Here is a 22,532-nt window from a genome sequence, read left to right as displayed (position 1 = left end):
TACGGTTTCCTGGGGATATCAAAAGGTGTTAGTACGGATTCAATCAACTACAATTAAACCACCGTTGAGGTCTTCGAGACAACAACACGAGAATTTCTCAATTATTCTGGGAATCTGGACCTTCTTAGCCCCGTGTCAAAAAAACAATTGGCATTCCCTCTTGGGTTCCAGACTGGGGCGTTCAAGACCTTTCTCCAGGTGGCGAGCTGGTTCAGATGATTTACCGTATTCCTTTTCTACATGCCTATAAAGCAAGTGGAGATTTGAATTATATCCCTAGCACTCACATCGACAAAGGAACCTTAACCGTGCGCGGAGTTCTATGTGACACCATTCAAACCATAAACAGCAAAGTTAGAGACAGAGTCTTCGAAGGCACCTGGGATGAAATCCATGCATGGCGCAAGATGGTAGAGGTCGATGAGAATCCTGGTCGACCCTACATAGCAGGGTGTACAGTTGAAGATGCGTTTTTGGCGAACCATTTGTCTGGATATGTCGGCTACCTCGGGCATGAAAACAGATATTGTCTCAAAGAAAAGGCGTGCTGGCGATGATGATCGATCGATATATCTCAATTATTGGTACGGGGAGCTAGTCCAGCACTACGGACTTCAAAAGCCGGGCTCTCCCCGTCAACCATTCGAGGTCATGATTTTTGACCAGCACGTAATGAGGGCAACAGCAAGGCGTCGGTTTTTTGTTTCCAAGAATGGCTACATTGGACTTGCACCACCCGACACACAAGTTGGGGACATGATATGCGTTTTTGCAGGTGGCAAGATCCCTTTTATTATTCGAAATTTAGAAAAGGGCAAGGAACCAAGCAATGATACCGGAGAATTTGAACTTGAGTGCTCGCTGGTTGGAGATGCCTATGTTCATGGACTAATGGATGGGGAGGCAGTGCAAATGATTGATGAGAAAGCTAAGGAATTCCAAACCTTCAAGCTATTTTGGGTTTTTTTATTTTAATTATTCAACTCATGTTTCTCATTTCTATACATTAAGAAGGCAATTTTACCGTCGGTCATTGGATGTTATGTCATAGTACGGTTGAACGTGGAAGCGTCTATTATTGCCTACTTACAAGTCACACAAAGACTTGGGAAATTGTGGACGGTCAATTTTTCCGGTATCACTTAAGCACCCCGTCAGAAGAGTGAGGGATAGTGAATACTAAACTTCAATTACCATGAGAAATGAAATTTCAATTCAGTTATCAATATCAAATAAACTACATTGGAAATAACAAGTTGATCTAATCTATCAAGCAAAGCAGACATAATCAGCTGTACCCGAAAAGATGAGCGAGTCGGCCCATCCATCAATATGCCAATCAAATCCTGTAGCGGTGACATTGTTAACGTTCACTTTCAGGCGCAAGTTGGTCTCTGTGCTGACCTTGAACCCTCTCAAAGCGACATAAACCTTTGGAGGGTCCTGGAACGAACCAGCAGGCAGTTCAACGTGACCTTGCGTCTCCAAAGCCGGATGCCTATCGATGCGAACGTCTGTAGTGCTAAAGGTACCGCTCACCAGACCCTCTCTGTTTTGTTGATGGGCTAACCAGACCGCTGTGCCACTGTAGAGTACAGAATCACCGTATGACGAGATGAAGATGTCAAAACCCTCAGCCGTGACATTTTCCACTCTTGTCTCAGTGTGCCAATAGGTTTTGTTGCTGTCAAGGTCGATCATTCTGTACCATACAACAACCCGTGGCGGTCCAGATTCCCAGGCGTGCGGGAAGCTAATATGCCGCACTGTGTCCGGCTTTGGCTCCCACCATGAATGGTCATCGGTCGTAGAAAACTCCCCAACCTGGATATTGGAGTCATCAGCGGCATAGGTCGCCCAGGCACATCCGAGAGAGTAAGCCTTGGTATCGCCCCACTGGCTCAGGTGCACCTCGGCCGTGTTTCTCAAGATTTGCTCGGCGACGGCACGAACACGAACGTTGTGTCCATTGTCGACGTCGAGGTGATTCAGACCTACGGCCAACACAGGGGGTGTCGGGAAGCTGAAGTTGGCACGCTTCGTGAGCTCCTGAGACGTCATGGGCGGCGACTGTATCTCGGTAGTGTTGAAGCCGTCGAGCATATCGCCTTCGATAGGGTATGTTCTGCTCATAAACCCCTTATCTGTCTCGGAGAGGCTGGTGTTCCACTCGGTCGAGCTTCCGTCAAGGGTCAGCTCTGCTGGGAAAGAGTATAGCATAATGGAAAGTGGGTCGAAAGCAGAGAAATTGGTCTCATCTTCAGGGAACAGGTTGAGGATGTTAGTGCGGACCTGCTCCTCTGTCCAGCCGTTCTTGTCCATGTAGTATTGAAACGCAACCTGCTCGTTCCACTTAATACCCGCGGCTGGGGATTGATGCTCGTGGTGGCAGCCAAGGGCGTGGCCGAACTCGTGCAGCACAACACGGCTAACCTCCCTGTCTTCCGTATCGTCATTCAGCCAGCCCAGGTTCATTGTCTTGTCGCTCTGAGAAATAACACCATTGTCGGTGCCCACGTATGACCAGGATCCGCCGCCGTCACCAACGGAGATGCGGATGTCGGCTTCGCCAGAGTCCACCCAGTTGAACTTGATGTTAGCATAGCGCTGCCACTCGTCGGCACAAGCGCGGATGCGGCCTTGGATGGATGGCGAGCCGTCGAGAAAGCGGATGCGTAGCTCGCGACCGGTCTGCCAGAGACGCGACCTAGCCAGAGCTAGGCGATCCTCGCCAGGACCGTTGCTACGACGTTCCTTTATGGCAAAACCGACAGCAGAAGCGTCCAGCTCAGCTGGGACTTTGCGAACGAAGCATATCTGGAAATTGTCGGACATGGTTTGTTAGAAACTGATGTGTTAAAGTGAGAGATATGTTTGTGTGCCAAGTGTGCGCTGAGTTGTGTACTGATTGTGTAGAAGCTGGGAGTCAACGGTATTGAAGTTTGGTCACATACTCTTCTTTATACTTCTGATAATGGATCATGTTTCTCTCATACTTCGTTCCCTTCCGGGAACCTCATCTCGAGTAATGCTACCTTCCTACTTCTTTCGATGATTCTTTGATCTTACTCAGTAGGAAGCCTCGTGACTGTTGCAGGCTAAATGCTTACACAAGATCGGCCACATTGACATGAAGGTATGTACTAGGCACTGGGGCCCCCCGAAATGACACATAAATTTGGCTTGTGTCATCACTGTTTTGAAAGATAGCTAGTACAGACATCGGGAGTCAAAACGATATAGCCTAGAAATCTCGTACAATCTTTGCCGCCGTCCATTTGCGGAAAGTCAGCGGGGTCTCACGATCATATTCCATCTCTCAAGAGTTGATTAGCCTGGACGGGACTTCACTTCCTGATAAGTGAACTAATTCCACATTCTCACACCGCTGAATTGTGATGCATTTGGTAAAAGAAAACAGTTCATTCGCAAAAGCGGCATTTTCTGATTACTACACTGTGCCTCAGCCTTTAACTACAGGGTCCAGCCATCGTCAGCGCTAGGTATGCAGTTTTTCCTCTTGCGGCCTCATATCGTCAGCATTGTATTCAGCTGCTTACTTACTACCAGCGTTAAATACTGCGTCAGACAATTTGTGAATCAATATTGTCTTCGACTGCTTATTTGCATTCGGGGATACCGAGGATGGCTTCTTTTCGTTCTTTTCATATGACAGTCTCGTGAAAGTACAAAGTAACGTTTCAGTGTCCGATAACAACTCTACTAAGTCAATTCAGGAAGCAACAAATTCAACATAACTATGGGCAGGTATAATAAGTCATGATGCTGCTGTTTATTCTTTACAACAAGAAGTTCTATTCATCATTGATAGAGATCTAAGAACCATAGCAATACGCTAGTCAAACAACAGTCATATCCGAGAAATCCTCACGAGAAAACAACCTCATCAACATGAAAATTTCTATTGTCCTCTTTATTACCGCCGCCATGAACGGCGCCATGGCCCAATTCCAATACACAGCTTGCGGGTACCACCTCGTCAATGGCGGCAGTAAGTATCCAGCCCACGCTCTCGTCTGTCTATTTCAACTGAAAGATCAGATTCTAATGTGGTGACAAATTTAGGTTATGTCCAGGCTGACATTGCCTGGGCCGCTTGCGGGAGGACTGACACGTGCGAGGGCAAGGAGTGGAACACGCTTTTCATCTACCGTCCTATTCCTCATGGCCTTCCTGAAATGGAGTCTCTAGGATTTTGCAGTAATGGCTGCCAAGAGGATAATTTCCACGACAGGTGCAACTAAGGAAGCCTTACCTCTATTCCCAGGTTCATGTCTTTGGTTTTATTTAGGCAGAATGGAGGCATATAGTAATAGTTAAATATATAACAGTTTATTTATAATGCCGCTACTAAGGAATAGATAATAATGCATTATTAATACTAATTAGAATAGTTACTTTAAAATACTTCTTTAAAATAATCTTACTATTTAAATTTGTTACGCCCCAGCTGCCCAAAAGGCATAGGGACGCCACAAATGTCACGTGACTGACCCGGTTCAGCCACGACTCAGCCACGATCCTCAATATTAGTTAGAACAGCCTTGCAGAGGGATTTTCCCTCTGACAAGCTTTAGTACAATAATACTATTGAATCTACCTAGCCTTCCCAACAACCGTAACAAGGAGTTTATTAAGGTCTTAGACTAATTTTTTAAGTTAATCCTTATATCTAATAGTTATAACTAAATAACTGTATTTACCCTACTCAGTTTTAAGCATCCTAGACAGTCGTTCCTAATCTATAACCTAAATGCAGGCAGTTGAGCGTTGATGCGTATCCTAAACTAGAAGGGTTAATAATATAATGTAGTATGAATCCTGTTGAGTCTTGGGTACACGCGTGCTTTCTCCCCTTTGTGACGCGACGCGACGCGATATAGCCAAATCGAACGAGTGGCCAGGCGTCACTCATGATTGATGTATATGCTTACTTCTGCTTTGGTCAATTTTCAAGACCAGGTTGGCATTTGAATCATCTTGGAATGCTGCAAATCCGTGACAACGCTATTCCAACCACATATCCCTATTATTCTAACTCGACCATGTGTCGATTAGAGGAATCAGTTCGAAACCCATAGTCCCATTAAGTTCCATTACAATCATTAGCATTGATCTAGACGGCCATTTCCTATTATTCGGCGTGACTAATGTCCAGTCATCTGGACCTTTGAGTTGTTGGTCGTGCCATTCGAAACCAACAGATAGAGAATATCTTGGCACTAGCGATCATTGGGTGAAAGAAGGGATTTAAAATGAGGTCCCACCAATATTCGGAAATCCGGCCGAAAGTTTAGGCAGGTCTTCAAGGGTCTGCTTCAGCCTCAGTCAAACCCTTATGTGTTTAAGTAGCCAGCATCCTTTAAATAACACGGCTAGTCTTCGGATCTCCTCACATTGTGCTCCAAAGAAAATATCCTTAAAAAACATGGAGATAAAATCCATTATTATTTACTACCTTCGGTATGCCTGGGAACTCACAAAAACCGTCTTAGGCGCCGCCAAGCTTCTTTTCATCAGTACACTTCCACTCTCGGGACTCACTATCATCCTATCATTCACCCAAGGCCTAATTCTTGGACCATGGTTTTATGAAACAACGATCGATCAACGAGATTTTCTTGTGCACGATATGGTGACAGTCCAGACAGGCGAATGGCTCAAAATGCCCGGCGCCAACAATCCTTTATATGAAATCCGTGCGCCATATTATATCCCCCAGCTATACAACCCCATGAAGTGGACACGAGATATAGGACTCAGTCGACCCGATGGCTGGCACACCGACAGTCCCGCAAAATATGCTGAGTTCCGAGACTTGTTCCGCGTCCGAAGATTTTATGAACCAACATGGCATCACTGGATCTATCTCTCCGAAAACGAGGCACCCCTGAACGAAACATGGAACCAAGACCCTTGGGACAAAGCGTTTCGAGAGTTGCTGGATCACAGAGACAGGCATGAGATGTTGGGCAGCAGCAACTTCAACTACCTCACTTGCCCACACAGTTTTCTCTGCGCGACCTGGCGCATTTCAGGCCCGGCATTGGTTCACTTTACCAACGAGCCTGTTAGAAAGATTACGCCTCAAGAAGAATCTCGCAGGCGAATCCTTGATCCTGTCTCGGTTCGAGTTTTCGAGTTTCCCCTCAACGAGACAGTCATTCCCGGGACGTTTCCGACGTACTTTGAGCAGATGCGATCCATCACAGCAAGTAACTCAACGTATTGGACTACAAAAAAGAAGTACTCCAATTTTCATCAAGTTACCGTCCAAGCACGCAAGGTTCTCAAGACATATGAGGAAAAATACCCTTTGACATATGGCATGCTTGCCAAAGCGGAGCACAAGTGGACCAGACTCACTGCTGCAGAGGACACAAATCTCATCTTCTATCCTCGACATGGATCGTTCATCGCTGCAGCTGTTCCCAGTTTCTATGGCGCAAAGTGGTGGGCCAAAGTGATGATATGGTGGAGGAAGAGACAGCATGAGAAGTCGATGGGAGGGGATACTAAAAAGCTTGAAGCTGATAGAGCGGCACGGGATCCTGTGGCGCATCAGCTCCAATGGATCCTCGATAGTTTGACTGACGAGGATAAAGAGAAGTTTGGAAAGACATACCAGGGAGAGGTACTATTGGAGAGATTACAAAAAGGGTTGGATAACAAAGACTGGGATGGCAGAGAGGATATCACAAAGGAAATACAGGGTGCTTTGGGTGCTTGAGCAGGTGGTCTGTAGCGTTTAGGATTCTATACGGAAGACAAAGACCAATGTGATAATCTTGCTAAATTCGATAATACCATAATCTATACCGTAGTATCATGTCCTCACCTCCTCCATATATAAATCATATAAACCATCTCCAAGATGTCGACTCCTATATATCCACAAACTCTTCCCCTTTCTAAAATCCTTCATCTCGTCATCCAACATGTCCTCTTCAACCATATTCCTCAAAACCTTGGCTTCTGATAGCGAGTCACCCCCAGGCACAACAACCCACTCCGATACCTTGGTCGCCACAACCGCCACAAACAATTGAAGAAATGCAGTGATCCATAAGATGAGAGTAATAACTCCCCAATGTGTAATGTTGAGTTTCTGCCCGACCGTAGGCATTTGACCAGGAATCACAATATCCGCGTTTGCTTCAATGGCAGCTGCCAGCACACCCGTTGCGAAGCGAGAGAGGAGAATTTCGACTCCTTCGGCTGAGCCATTCATTGGCATGCCGAATACCGAAGCAGCGGGATAACTGTTTGATTTGGTATCGTTTGCGCCGTCGGGACCTCCTAGGGCTATTGCTGATGTTGCCAAGCGTGCTAGTCTCTCGCCAACTTGGTGTTCCGGCCGTGTCGCATTTTGAACAGGACCTATCTGGACGGTGCAGTTGTAGAACCACGGATTCGTCAAAGATGGCTCAAATATGGAAACGACGCTGCAATCTTTGCCGCAGTGGTGAGACGCAGATGTCATGTACACCTTCTCGCCAGGGACTTCCTTGCTAGGTAGCGTGACGTTCCTATCTTTGCCCCCATCTTGAATAGTAATAACCTCCGCAGTCTCATTTTGAGATCGACGAACCTTGAACGCGTCGCAGTGTGTCCCAATATTGACCTTTCTATCCGTAATGGCAGCGATCGGAGCCTTCATGGGGTTATCCAAAGTATATGTGTTTGTTTCGCGGAAAACATAAGAGCAATTCACGTCACAAAACAGAAACTTGTTGTCGGCAAAGAACAAAGTCCCAGGTTCGGGAATGTCATCAAGAAGGCCTTGGCTCATACCTAGAGATATGATCCCGTAGCTGTTCGCTGCGTAGTCCTCTGCCTTTGTCGAGCTGGATGCATTGACAATACTCGAGGTAGAGATTGTACTCAAGTTGGCGACGGAGACGCGTCCTGGAATCAGGAGGGCTTGCTCTTCGGTCTTTTCGATGGCGTAGCACAGACCTATTGATGCGTAGCCAATTTGTGTGGCCTGATGTAGTTGTCAGTCAGGATTGGAAAAGGAGAAGCGAAGCGAGACATGGACGTGGACATACCAGGAATAGTGCTACCCAGGTTGCGACTCCAACGTGAATTGTCCATCGACTAGATTTAAAGGCCAAGACCAAGACTTGACTCATGCTATGGACTTGTAAAATAGCCTTGACCTAGATTGATACGGATTAGCCAAACGATCTTGTTAAGGAATTGTCCGAGACTCACCTTTTGCCTGGACCTCGGTCGCTTACTCAAAATCCACCATCGCAAGTCCTGCACCGAATGCGTCAACTGGCTCATTGTCGTGAGACCCAGAGCGATAAGAAATCCCGTTATGAGAGCATTAAAGTATTTCTTCTGAATCTCCGAGATGACATCGTAAAGAGCATATGCAACTAGAATGATATAAACAACTACGATAAATATAATCGTGACGAACCATTTTCCAATGAGTCCTAGCCAGAGTTTGACTTTTGATCGACGACGTGCTGGAAGGCCTTGGAATCGCCTCGGTGGAAATGTTGATGGTAATGGCGATGGGCTTGGTATATGTAATGGTTGGTTCTGGTATTGGAGATGGATATCGTGCTGGCCGTTTGACGGCATAGAGTAGTACTGTCCCGTCATGATTAAAGACAAAGTAGAGATAAATACGCGTAACTATCCAAGTGAACGGGGAACTTCAGGACTAAATAAAGAAGAGTCTAGAATCGCTGGCATGGCTAGCAGATCGACAGGAGATCCATCACTTATCCTCGTAAAGGCTTTAGGTTTTCGCCTAGGATCAAGCTACATTACGACGTGACAAGTACGGCCTAGCCTAGCTGGAAAACCCCATCAGCCTGGCAGATCCTTATTTCGATTGGATGGCCCGTATTATAGATTGCGTGCAGGGGCTTAGAAAATAGGGTCTGGTGGATGTGAAACTGTCTCAGCGTAAGTTTAGAAGTCTTGGGTATTCTAGATTTCTTGGCAGTCCATGCGTTTTTACGGGATGAAGACTTGGACGTTGCTTTGTCTCTGGATAAGTCAGTGAAACTCTTGGCATGCGCTGTCACTCTAAACTGGGCATGCACCTCACATACGATACTAAATCCCCTCAGATTCTTATCATCAGTGCTTTAAAAACGAATCAGTGGATCGTTTTGTGGAAATAGCTTCGTGTCAGCGAAGTCATTAAGATAGAAGGACTCTGTTGTGAGACTGCATTTCCTTATTTTATTCTTCTACTATAAACCTGACTTATCAAACGCGGAGTTGATCCATTTACAAATTGAACCTTTCAATATGAGTTCTTCTGAAATGTTTTATTCAGAGGTAAATATGTTGGCTAATTAGTAAATCTCTTCTTAGTTATCCTTTCATCTTCGTTGCCCAAGGCATCTTCATCCAAGGCATCTTCGTCCAAGGCATCGTTGCGATTGTGTGGGTTGATTCCATAATCGAGTCGAGTATAGTAATCAACTCGCGGTGGAAATAATACACCCTGTTGCGATACCGTTGAGACCCCATAAGGTACGTGACCTTTATACACGGTACTGCTATCTTGATTATAGGGATCGAGACTTGGAGCACGGTTCACTGATATGCTATGAGCCTGCTCAACTTCCTGACTATACCTCTTCTTGATCTCCACATACAGCGCCTTGTCAAGTGCGTCTTCGAGCTTATGATATAGTGGTCTTAGAAATGGGTAGAACGTGGTGTTGAGACTTGACATCGGCCCTTCGTTTAGTAACTTGCAGCCCATCGGAAAGTTTAGCGAATAGGAGATAGTGTACGCGAGGAAGTGGTACGCCGTTGCTATGCCTTTCTCGGCCTGTGAGATTTCAGATTCCGTACGGCTATAATTGCCTGTGAAGTCGTTTTTCACGTCGCGCACTACCATCTTGTTACTGCTGTTACGAGTAACCATAAGTTTGGGACAGGACGCTTTTGAGTCTAGGTCCGGACTGTCTAAAACCAGCGTTTGCCATGCCTTTTCGAACCTTGAAAAGCTGTTAGCCTGGATACATCGAATTGCCGCAGGGGAGAAATGTATACCTCGTCATGACAGAGTTTGTCTCGGATGTTCCAAGAACCAGATTTCCAGGGATATCGCTAGATCGATACACCCTTGCTTTGTTCGAACGAGTCGAAAGGCCTCCCCATGAGAAAGCGCAGAGGTGAAGCCACTAGCATGCATTAGTAAATAAAATCCCACTGTAAATCGAACCAGTGCTTACTTCAGCCATAAAGAATCCACTAGACATTCTGTGTTCGTAACCCAAATACTCGGATGCCTTGTCCAATGGCTCCCACCCAAGGGCATATTGGGCAGTCTGATGTTTAAGTAGTTGTTAGTCAAGTTGATAATGTTCCTTGGAATGCTGCATATACTCACTTCATTGGCTGGCATACCCATTATCATGGCTGGTGCGTACTTTGGGTCGCGTTTGCCCCGTGCATTGATGATCTTGTCACTGCTGACGTCGATGCGCCAAATGGACTCAAAGTCCTCTCCCATCAGATAAAGAATTTGATTGGGGCCTTTTGTCTTTGTTCTGATTTCCCAATTTGTCATTTCCGTTATAACTTCAGTTTGCTCATTGGTGTAGATCTTCTTACACTTCGTGTCAGCCATTGGGTGATAGTTGTTGGTGAAGAATTTATTGAGCTTTGTGATCTCGGCTGGCTTGGTCTTACTCTCACGGTGTGCGTTTTTTCGTACCAAATTCAGATCGTCGTGGCCTCTTAGGACTTCAAGGCTTTTCATGTAGGCGTTGAAGTCGACAAGTGAAACGTAAGTATCGAACAGACCAAATGGATTCTCTCCCATCTGTGACCAAAGTTAGTGATTGATAAGAAATGTACAGGCACGAAACTTACCTTGACCCAGTCGTCACCATTCACATCGTCCTTGTTCATGGCTTCCAATCTTGTGTTCTGCTGAGCCTTTTCGATGTTGACAACGTCAACAAGGCCTTGGAAGAGGTGATTCACTTGGGCCGTTGGCCATTTCAGTTGACGACGAAGAGTTTCTGGCTTCGGAACCACAACTAAAGGAAAACCGAGGTTGGCCGACGAGTATCGAGCACGGTATCCACCAGCAGACTCAGGGTCAATAGCTGTGGCTGCCATCCATACATTTGCGAAGCCTTTCTTTATTTCTTTCAGTTGTATTTTCCTTCCTTCTTCAGTCATATCCCAAGTCCCCATAGGAACCCACATCAGCCACCCCATCTGATGTCGTATTGGGACATAGATGCGTCTGGGCCTTTCGTTTTCGATTTCAAGACGGATCTTCTTCTGCTCTCTTGCCCACGTTGCGTCAGTGACAACGTTCATTGCATCACTTGCTTTTGGTAGCGGAAGTGCATCTTCCCCCCATATTAGCGGATCGGATTCTACAACAATGGAAACATCGTGATTCTCCATTTCCTCGAAATCTTGACCCAGCAGAGGGTCATTCTCAGGGTCATCCAATAGCCCATCGAACGCCATTTCTTTGAGCGTGTCTGCCTCCTCCTTGTCACTTGTATTTGGTCCGGTAATCTGCGGGTCGATGAGGCGGCTATTGACTCGTAAGACAAAATTCAGACCAATACATACCAAAGAGAATTGGCGCCTTACCTCAATGATAACCAATTAACATTATCAGTGGCCATATCATGAAAGAGCTTCAATGAAACGTTGAAAAACGACTGTATAGCTGTGTCTGGAGAAGGCCTGCCTTCATACTTTGTCTCTGTGGCCCATTCGGCCATTCGTTCCTGATGGAGCATCTCGCTCATTTTATCTTTATGTATAGCCATATAATATGGGTTCCGACGACTGGGGGCGTATTTGAGATCTCCTTTCTCGAAACCCTTGTTGAAGTCGATACTTTGGGCTTTGAGTCGTTGAAATCTCGAGACAACAGGAGGCGGGCTTTGATCAGTTCCGTCATTCTCGATCCCGGATATGTTTTGGAAAATATCTCTCACCGAGATACGCAATGTGCGACGACCTTGATTGGTCTGCACGTTGCTCGTAGCTGGTTCTTTGCTATACTGAATCTCTTCATGGATGCTTAAATCTTCGGACTCTTTCGACTCTTCGATACTCATACCCTTTGATGCCTCCATCTTTGGAGTTGTGCAGACGTGAAGAATATGCGATTTATATCTGCTAGTGATAATGATTCAAGAAAAGGAAGAATTTGAAGGAGGTTCTATGAGAATAATCAGTGACAGGTTCATGGCTTCCGGATTCATTATTCTAGGGCTACTTCTCTACTGGTTATCTTACGTTCAAGAATCACTTCTGTGACAGAAATATCGTTCTGCATGCTATCGCATAAGTATTCCCAATTCGTAGGGTTGCATTTCAATATTTATCAATAGTCTCTCAATAGTGCCATTAGCCCCTCAGGTTGGGTCTAGACCACAACACTCCCACATCACGACCACACATTTGAACCCTGGACTTTCCCACATTCAGAAAACCAGTTCCGCAGTAGAAACCATCAATCATGTCGTTATCTCAAGTCGCAGCGCCTACGCAAGCCCCTGCCGTTCTGATAGCGGATGGCTTCGACCCGGAGACTTTCGACCCTCTAGTCCCACGGATAACGCAGCAAGCCATCACACGTTCACCTATTCTGCTACCCTGGCAGACCCGCATTATGCCGCTAGGCATGTTCTTTCGATCCAATATGGCAGAAACCGCACACAACCCGTTCGCGCCAGAGACAGCGTTTAGCCAAGACTCTTTGGAATCAACACGGATTATTTTCACGGCAAATGATGGTAGCTGTAGCTTTCGATCATCTGAAGCCTTCAGTTCATCGTCTTCCATGGATCATCTGAGCGTTTCTCTGGGTGCAAGTATTGATATGACTTGCCTTGAAGCCAGCGTCTCAATGCACTATGATAAAGATGTTATGGATAATCAGGACTCGAACAAAGCTTCGGTTACAACAAGCTATCGTGCGGGATCAGTCAAATACGCAAGATCTCCTGAGTTATCAGAAGTAGCATTCAAAATTCTAACTAGACAGGGCTTGGAGGCTTTCAAGTCTGTTTACGGAGACTACTACGTGGGTGGATACCACATTGGAGGAGATACGGCTGTCCTCTTTAGTACGGACCAGAGCTCTCATTCGTTAAAAGAAAAAGAGACTGTTCAGATAAAGGTGGAATCATGGTTGGGCGACTACGACGACAACTGGTCCACAAGCTCGACAAATTCATCGAGCTCCGCCGTTGTTCGTGTCAGTGCATTTTCAACACTGGAGCAGCTGATTGTTGCCAAGACGGTACAGACGGGGACCCCGGAGTTCCAGGCCGCTATTCAGCAGGGTAGGGCCATCCACAAGCGAGCGCAGGGGTTGGAGGATGGCGTGGCCATGGTTCTGGATGAAGTTGGGGTGCGGCACGGAAAGATGGTCACGCCTCGACAATGTACCCAGCTTTGTCAACGTGCCGTTGCTGTCGAGCTACAGCTGGTGCCTATCGAGTGTCTTCGTCAGGTTCGTTTTTGGACTACGCTTTAGAAGAGGGGGAGATGCAGATAAATGTCCGTAGCTGAACTCCATACGAATTAGCGCCCGTTGAATTGGACCAGTCTAAGACATACGTGCTGTGATAGCCACTAGCGTTTTCAAACTATTGATTTCTTGTAAGCGATGTCTAAAACGGGAGCAGACCCCAGCTGTAGAGACCTGAGAGATAATGACAAGAAAACTTTCTGTGACTGAGAAATTTATCATCAAGAACCAAGACCTACTCTCAGAGAACTCTAGTGATATTCGTCAAGCGACAAGATCTTGCTCATCATGTCGCTATTACTGGCGCCATACAACAATGGCATGCGCTTAGGTCAAGGGTATGGACTTATTCAATTGCGTCAAACCACGCATGAAACTGACATTCGAATAGTTTCAATTCATACACGCAGCAAATTTGCATTGATGACGCCGTCGTCATTGATCCAGACCGCGTTGACAACTCCGTCACCAACGATGGTTTCACAATGCGCGAACTTCGCCATGCCATTGGTGCCCGAGCTGGCGGCGATGATTATGATGATGAAGAAGACTATGGAAATGAGATAGACGCTCTTCCGATACCTTCTTCTCTGCCAACAATTGAAGCAACAGGAGCTGAGGTGACAGCAGATGGGACAGGTACTACGCCCAAGCCTGCTGATGCAACTACAAAGGCGCTCGACACTATCGCAATTCAGCTGCGTGAGGATGCCAAGACAGTCGAGAAGCTTGTTGCAGATGTGGCCTCGCTTGAGACGCTGATAGAAGAAGCTGTTGATCCTGCTAGTGCTGATACAAAGCGCAATATTCTTCTGCTTGAGAAAAAGCGTATGCGCTTGGCACGCATTAAGACCAATGGTACTGGTCTGAAGGGTAAGAAGCTTCGAGGTTCAATCAAAGCGCTGTCACAACGAGGGCCAAGCCAGATTGTCACCTACAGCTCACGATTCGTGAACAAGATCAGGTAACCTTTCTTCCAACCATTGAGTATTGGTATGTTATTGACCTCCATAGTGAGATTACAGATGACATGAACATCTCAGGCTCTTTATCCATCAAATACGGCTCGATTGGCGGTGCAGGAAAAGGCTCATTCGTGGACTCGGATAAGTTCAAAGAGAGTGATCTCAATTTCTTCATCAGCGTCAAGGTGATTAACCAGAGCATCAACATCAAAGACGCCCTCGTTTTTCAGGGACTTCCTTCAGTGGACCAGTCAAACTTCCGAAGCGTCTTTGGAGATTGTTACATTGCTGGCTTCTTGGAAGGTGGCGAGTTTAACGCCCTGGTCAGCATGAAGGTAGTTAACAAGGCCAAGGCTATGAGTATCAAGGCCGAGTAAGTTGTCATTGTCTTCGCATTGTCGGTTCATGAAATTGACGTGGGATTACTAGGGCAGAGGTGGCTTTAAGTGTTGGTGCAGTCGATTTGAAAGCAACTGCTAAAGTTGACATCGATAAATCCAATTTCTCCTCCCAGACAGAAACGACAATCCAAGTCGGCTGGTCTGGTGGCGGTCACATCAAACCTAGTAAGTCCTTGCTAATAGTTGCTCTCTTGTGGATGTCTACTTACCTCTAGTAGTGGACCAGCCTTGGACAATCCAGTCGCTGATGGAAACGGCTGCCAGATTTCCCGACCTTGTGGCCAGTACACCTCAACGTACTTAGTAAGATATTCTGCAGACTACTAGGCGAGACCAAGTGGTATACTAATTCCCAACAGTGCCATATTGACCAAATACGAGTCGCTTCGAAGCTTCATGGCTCTGAAACCTCCAGCACTCACACCCATGTACTACGAGAATGCCTCAATTTACACCAATGCTCTCCTTGATGCGTACATGGACTACAAGAATGTAAGTAACACGATAAACTGTTATCTATCGATTCAGACTGACCAAACCCAACAGATCTACCGCACCATCGGTACTCAGCTTAGTGACATTCAAGCCGGCAATAAGAGACTGCAAGCATGGGATGCCAAGGTGACAGAATTCACCACAAACGATAAAATCGGCGAGAACTTGTATGAACATCCCTTTGAGGCGACAAATAAAGGCCTTGACCTTGCTCGTCGTTCATGTCGTTTCCAGATGATCAAGATAGTCAACGAGGTTGATGCTGTGGAAAAGAACCCAGCTATAGCTGCCAACGAGAAACGACCCGAGGCATACCAAAGCACTATCGTTTTCCGCGAGCGCATGCCCGTTGTGGTTAACAAAGAGAAGTTACCTCATCTCAAAATCTTTGGTACTGAAGAAGCTCCGCCGAAGTTGATTGAAGCTACAAATGGCGATGGTATGCAGGAAGCAGAAATTACCAAGGCCAATAGTTACTTGGAGACGCAGCCTGATGTGGGTGTGTCGATGAGACTAGCTCCTTTAGTGGGCTCTCCCTTTGGTGGCATGTTCTGTAACCTGGACTTTGTCAAGGCCGACTTTAGTCTCAGAACAGTCACTGTCGAAGTGGAAAAGGGTGTCGTTGTAGCCATCAGTGTTCGATACGCCAACGGTCTGCAGGCTACCATGGGTACACCAGGAGGAAGTCATAAAGTGTCGCTTACACTACGACCATCAGACGGCCAAAAGATCACAGCTTGCTCGATTGAGACAGGTCGGCGAAAGGGTAGCCCTGACGCTACGACACGTATCACGGCTCTTCGTTTGTACACTAACCGAGGTCCTGACCTAGAAGGCCATGCGAAGGATTGGGTCCAGGCAAATGGTGAAACGGGGTTGAGAGATGGCTTCGAGTTTGAGGGTCTCAAACTTGTTCATTTCGATCCTCTTCTCGTTAACGCTCACGTCAAGGGTTTCTGGGGGCATGCCCAGACAAGTAATACTGGTATCAACCCCACAAGCGGTGTCTACCGTTTGGGACCCATCTGGGGCAACAGAGAGGTGAGTTATCGATCATGGCTTGTCATGCGATGACTAATTCTGTTATTCTTAGGATACTTCTGAATCGGCTGATTCGTCGATGGAAGCTGATATGTCGCTTGTTCGCACACAACCAGAGCAACATCTGATCAATTGTCGCGAACGCCTCAATTGGGAGGGTGGAGTTGCCGGACGTAGTGCCATCCTCGAACAATCCTTCTACAAGCCTCTTCCATTTATACCCACCGTCATATACGGCTTCCGACACATTGACATTGCTCATACGGACTCTCCTCGTGTTGCTCTTACTCTACCGTCGGTCTCCGAGTGGGGATTCTCCTTGGGCCTAAAATCTTACCTCCACCCTACGTGGAATCTGGAAGCCAATGTCATGGTTCTCCCGAATGGAGTGTTCCCCTTCCAGCATGGCATCGTGGATGCAAGTGACAACCCAGGCGGCCGCAAGGCAACGGAAAATGCATCCATTCATGTTACCTTTGCCAAACCATTTGCCAAGACTCCCAAGGTTGCCGTATGGTTTACAGAGATAATCCAACCCAAGGGCCACCGCAGCCTCAAGACGTATGTCGCCGATGTTAGTCCCACGGGCATGCGAATCAACATCGAAACGTGGGCCGGACGCGAATTTGATAATGCTCGGGTCGCGTACCTGGCTTATCCAGATGGAAGTGACGCTATCAAGGGAGGAGTTTCATACTTTGTGCCCAAAGAGGATTGGAGGGATACGGAATGGCCTGGCAGAGCTTTCAAGAAGGAGCCGAATGTTTTCACTGCCATCAATTATATTGATATTGGGCTGAGCCAGAGCACACTTGACATTCTGGTGACGCATCAGAGTGCGACGAGTACGAAGTTGAGACATTGTGGCTGGTCATCTGATGGGACGGTACTTGTTATGATAGGCATGTGCTGGATCGGTATATCATGTTAGTAGTACGAATAACATTATTGGATGTTACTTATCATGTCTATGTCTCTTTACATTGCATATTGACTCAATAGCGCAGCTGTAGTTTATCTAGGAATACTAATTTCATGCAACTTTAGTTACCGAGTATACTGATATGTACCCACGACGGGACAGAGATCATCATCAGATATTCGCGATGCATCGGCCCGCTCCTAAGACTTATTGCGGGGAGTCTAGAGGAAATGACATAGCAAAGCCCGCGGACATGGACCACTGCCCGTGTCTTGAACTTCGTATCCAGTATCCCGTGTCTCGGAGTTTAGAAGACAAATATGCCTTCCTTGAATTCCACTTACATGCCATGTCTTTGCTCAAACCTGTAGGTTGACATCCCATAGCGAGTTTGAGACATATGGTATTAGTCCAGAGATTATTGCAACTGCTACTGCCAGTGCTAGTCTCACTGGTAACGTCACCATGGCTGGGCAAAAGCAAATATTATCACGACAGCTGTATTGACCTCTAATTCAGTCACCCAAGAGAGCCTTAAGCGTGGTTTAAGCCTTGTTACTGACGCTTCTACTGCTAATAGCCCTGCATCTATCCAGATGGCGGCGGCTGTCAACGAGTGAAGTCCACTATGTCAGCCCCGCAACGACCAAAGTCTTCTCTCTTATCCATGTTACACAACATAGAAAGTAGGGATTTGCCGTCGAGGGATGCGGAACTGAAGCGACTCAGGTTGGTCTCGCATTTTGTCAAGACATTCACTATCTCGAACACCTGCCCTGCTGAATTTGAAGATTCTTATCCTATCGGCGAACAAAGACATGATTAAAAGCAATCTAACGACAATTGGGCGTCTGTAGACTCACCGCATGTTCACAAACAAACTCAGGCAATCTTATCCATTAGAATTATGCTTGGGCTTCAGATTCCTTCCCTTCAATCCCAATACATGCTCCGCATCTCAGCGGCAGTTGTCTCTATCGGAAATGATTGGCTGATAATTCTGGAATGAAAGTAACCTACAAGATACGCAGCATAATGTCCATCACATTCTTTGGCTGATAAAGTGGTACAGTATCAGTCGTATCACATTTGTTAACCTGTGCAGCCGGCAGTTGCTCCTCTTACCCCTCAAACTCTCATGGTCTGTCTGGGTCTATATATACCATCTTAATCCTCCTCACCCGTTCTTCAATCCATCATCTCTTCACAACACACACTCTCTACCATCATCTTCCATTTTGCATAATGGATCACTTACTCCACCTAGACACAGACGTCGTGTGTCTCTTGGCCAAACTCGACTCCTATGACTACATCATTGTAGGAAGTGGGTTTGGCGGAGGTCCATTGGCTGAAAACCTGGCTTCCAAGAAGAAAAAGGTGCTGCTGATTGAACGCGGCGGCGTCATCTTCTCCACCCACGTCCTCAACACTTCGCGTCCCTTTTACAAACGCGGTGCCAGCAACTCCCCAGAGGGCAACGAGCGTGTTTATGACGCTGTCAAAGCCAAAGTTCAGCTGACCGATTCCTCTGACAGCTATGTCGGTGGGCCGGTCTATTGTGTCGGCGGCCGTACTAATCTCTGGGGCACTTGGATTCCAGAGATTGGCAACGAGACCCTCAATGCTTACTTCCCTCCTGAGATTGTGAAGTATCTCAAGGAAGGGGGCTACGCAGATACTTACAAGTACTTGACCGACGATGATCCAAGGGATGGTATCTATCCCGAGGGTGATGGTGCTCACGAAGTCAGTGCTCAAGACATTGGATTTGCCAAACAGAAGCTCAACCATGCTTTGGAAAAGGCCGAGTTTGGCATCATGCCTATTGCAGCGCAGTTCAACGCCCCAGCACCTTACAAGTTTGCTCAGGGTGCCTACAGTACCACATTGTCGATCATGAACCGGATGTACGCCAATGATCCGTATCTGTCCGTTCTTCTCAACACGGAGGTCATTGCTGTTCAGTGCAGTGAGGATGATGCACCGTAAGTTCCATCCCATTACAAGTCCAGTGATGAACAACTGCTAATAGTTCTGTCTAGCGAGAAAATGGTTACTGCACTCCAGATCCGAGATAAATCGACTGGTGCTCTCAAAGAACTTGGCGTCGGAAAAGCCAAAGTTATACTGGCAGCTGGTACAATTGGTACCGCATCCATTGCCCTCAACAGCGGCTTGCAAAAGTCGAATGAACTCGTCGGCAAGGGTCTTATTGACCACAATATTTGCTACGCGCGATTCGCCAAGGAGAAGAGCGGCGGCTTCACAGAGAAACCGCTCAATCTCAAGACTCATCTCAAGGTCGGTGGAGAAGAATGTCTTGTCACAGTCACCATCAACGCCAACTTCTTCCTTGCTGGAAGCTCTGCGACTCTTAGTACAACGCACTTCTACGACAAGGAAGGTCGGCTCTTGGGACCAAAGTCACCTGCCAATGAGCAGAAGAACTTTGACACGATTTGTGTGCTGTTTGAGTTTGTTGGAAAACTCGCAGATGGGAACTCTGTTCTCAGTATTCCTGGCCTGGACCCAGTGCTTGATTTCAGACGTGACCCTCTCAAGCATGAAGTCCAGTGCGCCATGGAAGATATTGTGCGTAATGTGCGGGATGCTTTTGTTGATGCGCAGCCCTTCAAGTCCCCTACAACAGGCCACGAACTCTGTCCCGACCCTGGACTGCGACCTCAGCACCTGGGCTTTGGTGTGTTTTCTCACGAGTGTGGAACGATGCGCATGGATGGTCCGACCAAGAAGGATGGAGTGGTTGACTCTGATCTCAAGGTCAAGGGTATTGAGAACCTTTGGGTGTGCGATCTTTCGGTCATGCCTGTTAGTCCAGAGGCCAACCCGGCTCTGACTCTTGCAGCGCTGTCGCTGAGGCTTGCTGAGCATTTGAGTCCCGAGGTTCAGGTTTAGCAGGGAATTGCAGACTAGGATTTAAGTAGCCCTCGGGTTTATTTCTTATGTCAGTTATACGCTATAGGTAGATTGTATTTGATAATTATTATCATTTCCCACTCATTTCTGACACGTATTCATCTGTATCTCGTATAGATATTATATGTTTGAGAACCAAATGGTACAATTTGTGACAATACCTCCTACCTCGAACTACTGGAATCTAAACTTAGTCTGGAAGATCGTCGGAAGGCCAGTGGAACAAATCGGTACAAGAGAGATCTTCTCTCGCTTAACTATTCCTAACTTGTCTTGCGTCAAACTGGTCCCCGCTTACTATCTTTGTTGCAACGCTAGGATTCACCTCCATGTTATCCGTATTCCGTATAGCGCTATGTCCTGTTAGTTCTACTGCCAACAGTTGGATCTGCTTCCATGTTCCAACCCCTGTCTTGGCTTGTCTTGGACGGACTTACGGCTAAAATGTGGTACATGTCAGCAATTGATTGGAATGAGTAACGGAACTACCCCTGTATGTTTGTTTGCTTTGGCGTCCGCAATTGTCGCATCCAATTTCCACTTGCCGCCCAGCTGCTGCTATTGCTACACAAAGAGGAGTGGCTATGCGTCCAAGACGAGTTGACCCGACACACAGTTGCCCTTGAATCTAATTATTGGCTTCGGTGCAGCTACCTTATTTCCCGCCAACCCCTGCTAACGGTCAAACATTCAGGGTTCGTTCCATCGTGCGCCGCAATTAGTCATGCAGATCCCCTAACCCTTTGTACTCTGATCTTACTCTCTCTTTTCTTCCCTTTACATCTCCATCAATTCAATTTACCCCAGAAACCACATCAGCCATGGGAAACTTCTTCTCTCGCCCAGGCCGGGAGGCAGATGAGCTGCCCCCAGGCGCTTTTCCCGCCGGCAACACCTCGTCTCTCAACAGCTCGTCAATTACCCCGTATCTAGGCATCAACACCGGATCGTACGAGAACCCTTACCCGCCGATACCCTTCGAATGGATCGTCTCGCCTACCAAGGTCCAGGGCTCATGCCCCGACGGTCACCAGATACTGACGTGGTTCGGTGTCACAGATGCTGTCATCACCGTTCTGGCAATTCTCTGCGCCTACCGCCCTTTCATCCACTGGCTTTCTCGAGGAAAGCTTGGAAACCGCGTCAAGAACCGCATGGCTCTAACATGGACTGTAACCTTTGCTTGTCAGCTCACGGCAAGCGCCATCGTCGCTGGTATCATGGGCAACACCCCAGGTTACGAGTCGTTGAACATGCTGCACATCTTCACTGTCGCCATGTCACGACCACGATTTTATCCCGTCGTTCTCGGACTACTGCGCTGTGTAGTTACCGCCCAACGAACACGCGACTGGGATAAGACGACAATCATCAAACGTAGCGTCGACGACCGCGTTGAATTCCCCTACACAGATTCCTGGATCACAACCAGTTTCTCAGAGCTAGCACTACTTATTATATCCGCCGTATTTACTGGCGTCACATGGAACCGCCTTCCCTCGGACAGTAAATCCCGCGAGTTCACCTCAGACCATGTGAGCTTCATGTCGAGCACCCCAGGAATAATGTTTCTCTGCATGCTTGCTTTCCTGCCGATTTACAAACGATACGGCGAGGCTTACCCACTTGAAGGACGACGGTACGAGACTGGCAGGCACTGGGGCGTGACGGTAAGCAGCGATGGCAGGACAAGGATCGGCGTCAAAAAGGACAACAACAAGACTGCAGTCAAGAGAGGAGCAAACGCCTTGTGTGCAGTTCTTCTCCTGGGATATATCGCTCTGGTCCAGTGGGCGTACTGGACGAGACTTGTTGAGATGTCAGGAGTGCTGTAAGTGCTGGTTCTGTCTGGCAGTGGAAGTTGGACTAAACTGACTGGCATTTTTAGGTTCTGTCCTCCCAAGATGATCGAGTCTTCGGTCGTGTGGGTCGTCTTTACGGCTGTTGGTAAGTGATCCGAGCTGCATATTACTGGCGTCAGTTGTCTTGGAATAGTTCGACTAACGAGCAATGCCAGGGTTATTGGCTGGTGCTGCTTCATGATCGCAGTGTTTTTTCCGCAGATCCGCAATGACTTCATACTTTACAAAAGAACTCTAGTCTAGTGTGAATCACAGCGATACCATCACTCCACCCCTACCTCAGGGTATCAGAAGATTGACCGGTATAAGCATAAGAGACAATATTATTAGGACAGCTTTAGACTATACTTACTAGACTACTTATTATTTTACCCTAAGGCTTAG

At 47.1% G+C, this 22,532-nt stretch overlaps 9 protein-coding genes across 9 annotated transcripts; 6 read left to right on the top strand and 3 right to left on the bottom strand.

The window, feature by feature from the left end:
• Positions 1–465: 465 nt before the first annotated feature.
• On the top strand, positions 466–975 carry FGSG_13424 (uncharacterized protein; the record flags this gene model as incomplete). The annotated part of the gene is made up of 1 exon (XM_011322309.1): positions 466–975. One exon carries the CDS (start codon positions 466–468, stop codon positions 973–975), a length of 510 nt encoding a protein of 169 aa, XP_011320611.1.
• Positions 976–1,269: 294 nt separating this feature from the next.
• FGSG_08198 (uncharacterized protein) lies at positions 1,270–2,835 on the bottom strand (the record flags this gene model as incomplete). The annotated part of the gene is made up of 1 exon (XM_011322308.1): positions 1,270–2,835. One exon carries the CDS (start codon positions 2,833–2,835, stop codon positions 1,270–1,272), a length of 1,566 nt encoding a protein of 521 aa, XP_011320610.1.
• Positions 2,836–5,449: 2,614 nt separating this feature from the next.
• Positions 5,450–6,751, top strand: FGSG_08199 (uncharacterized protein; the record flags this gene model as incomplete). The annotated part of the gene is made up of 1 exon (XM_011322307.1): positions 5,450–6,751. The coding sequence occupies one exon, from the start codon at positions 5,450–5,452 to the stop codon at positions 6,749–6,751; it is 1,302 nt and encodes a 433-aa protein (XP_011320609.1).
• Positions 6,752–6,847: 96 nt separating this feature from the next.
• Positions 6,848–8,640, bottom strand: FGSG_08200 (uncharacterized protein; the record flags this gene model as incomplete). Its single annotated transcript, XM_011322306.1, has 3 exons — positions 6,848–8,008; positions 8,073–8,183; positions 8,239–8,640. The coding sequence occupies 3 exons, from the start codon at positions 8,638–8,640 to the stop codon at positions 6,848–6,850; spliced, it is 1,674 nt and encodes a 557-aa protein (XP_011320608.1).
• Positions 8,641–9,343: 703 nt separating this feature from the next.
• FGSG_08201 (uncharacterized protein) lies at positions 9,344–12,119 on the bottom strand (the record flags this gene model as incomplete). Its single annotated transcript, XM_011322305.1, has 6 exons — positions 9,344–10,001; positions 10,057–10,187; positions 10,239–10,334; positions 10,397–10,831; positions 10,882–11,566; positions 11,626–12,119. The coding sequence occupies 6 exons, from the start codon at positions 12,117–12,119 to the stop codon at positions 9,344–9,346; spliced, it is 2,499 nt and encodes an 832-aa protein (XP_011320607.1).
• Positions 12,120–12,505: 386 nt separating this feature from the next.
• On the top strand, positions 12,506–13,592 carry FGSG_13423 (uncharacterized protein; the record flags this gene model as incomplete). The annotated part of the gene is made up of 1 exon (XM_011322304.1): positions 12,506–13,592. The coding sequence occupies one exon, from the start codon at positions 12,506–12,508 to the stop codon at positions 13,526–13,528; it is 1,023 nt and encodes a 340-aa protein (XP_011320606.1). The 3' UTR covers positions 13,529–13,592.
• A 251-nt stretch (positions 13,593–13,843) lies between these two features.
• FGSG_13422 (uncharacterized protein) lies at positions 13,844–17,355 on the top strand (the record flags this gene model as incomplete). Its single annotated transcript, XM_011322303.1, has 8 exons — positions 13,844–13,860; positions 13,914–14,486; positions 14,537–14,860; positions 14,917–15,053; positions 15,107–15,191; positions 15,248–15,380; positions 15,435–16,424; positions 16,477–17,355. 8 exons carry the CDS (start codon positions 13,844–13,846, stop codon positions 17,353–17,355), a joined length of 3,138 nt encoding a protein of 1,045 aa, XP_011320605.1.
• Positions 17,356–18,591: 1,236 nt separating this feature from the next.
• FGSG_08203 (uncharacterized protein) lies at positions 18,592–20,265 on the top strand (the record flags this gene model as incomplete). The annotated part of the gene is made up of 2 exons (XM_011322302.1): positions 18,592–19,334; positions 19,392–20,265. The coding sequence occupies 2 exons, from the start codon at positions 18,592–18,594 to the stop codon at positions 20,263–20,265; spliced, it is 1,617 nt and encodes a 538-aa protein (XP_011320604.1).
• Positions 20,266–21,107: 842 nt separating this feature from the next.
• Positions 21,108–22,329, top strand: FGSG_08204 (uncharacterized protein; the record flags this gene model as incomplete). The annotated part of the gene is made up of 3 exons (XM_011322301.1): positions 21,108–22,117; positions 22,175–22,233; positions 22,304–22,329. The coding sequence occupies 3 exons, from the start codon at positions 21,108–21,110 to the stop codon at positions 22,327–22,329; spliced, it is 1,095 nt and encodes a 364-aa protein (XP_011320603.1).
• Positions 22,330–22,532: the final 203 nt, after the last annotated feature.

This window comes from Fusarium graminearum, chromosome 2, assembly GCF_000240135.3.
Source record: "Fusarium graminearum PH-1 chromosome 2, whole genome shotgun sequence".
In the NCBI taxonomy this organism is placed as follows: domain Eukaryota; kingdom Fungi; phylum Ascomycota; class Sordariomycetes; order Hypocreales; family Nectriaceae; genus Fusarium; species Fusarium graminearum.
Note: the sequence above shows the minus strand (reverse complement) of the source record. Positions and strands in the feature narration are given on the sequence as shown.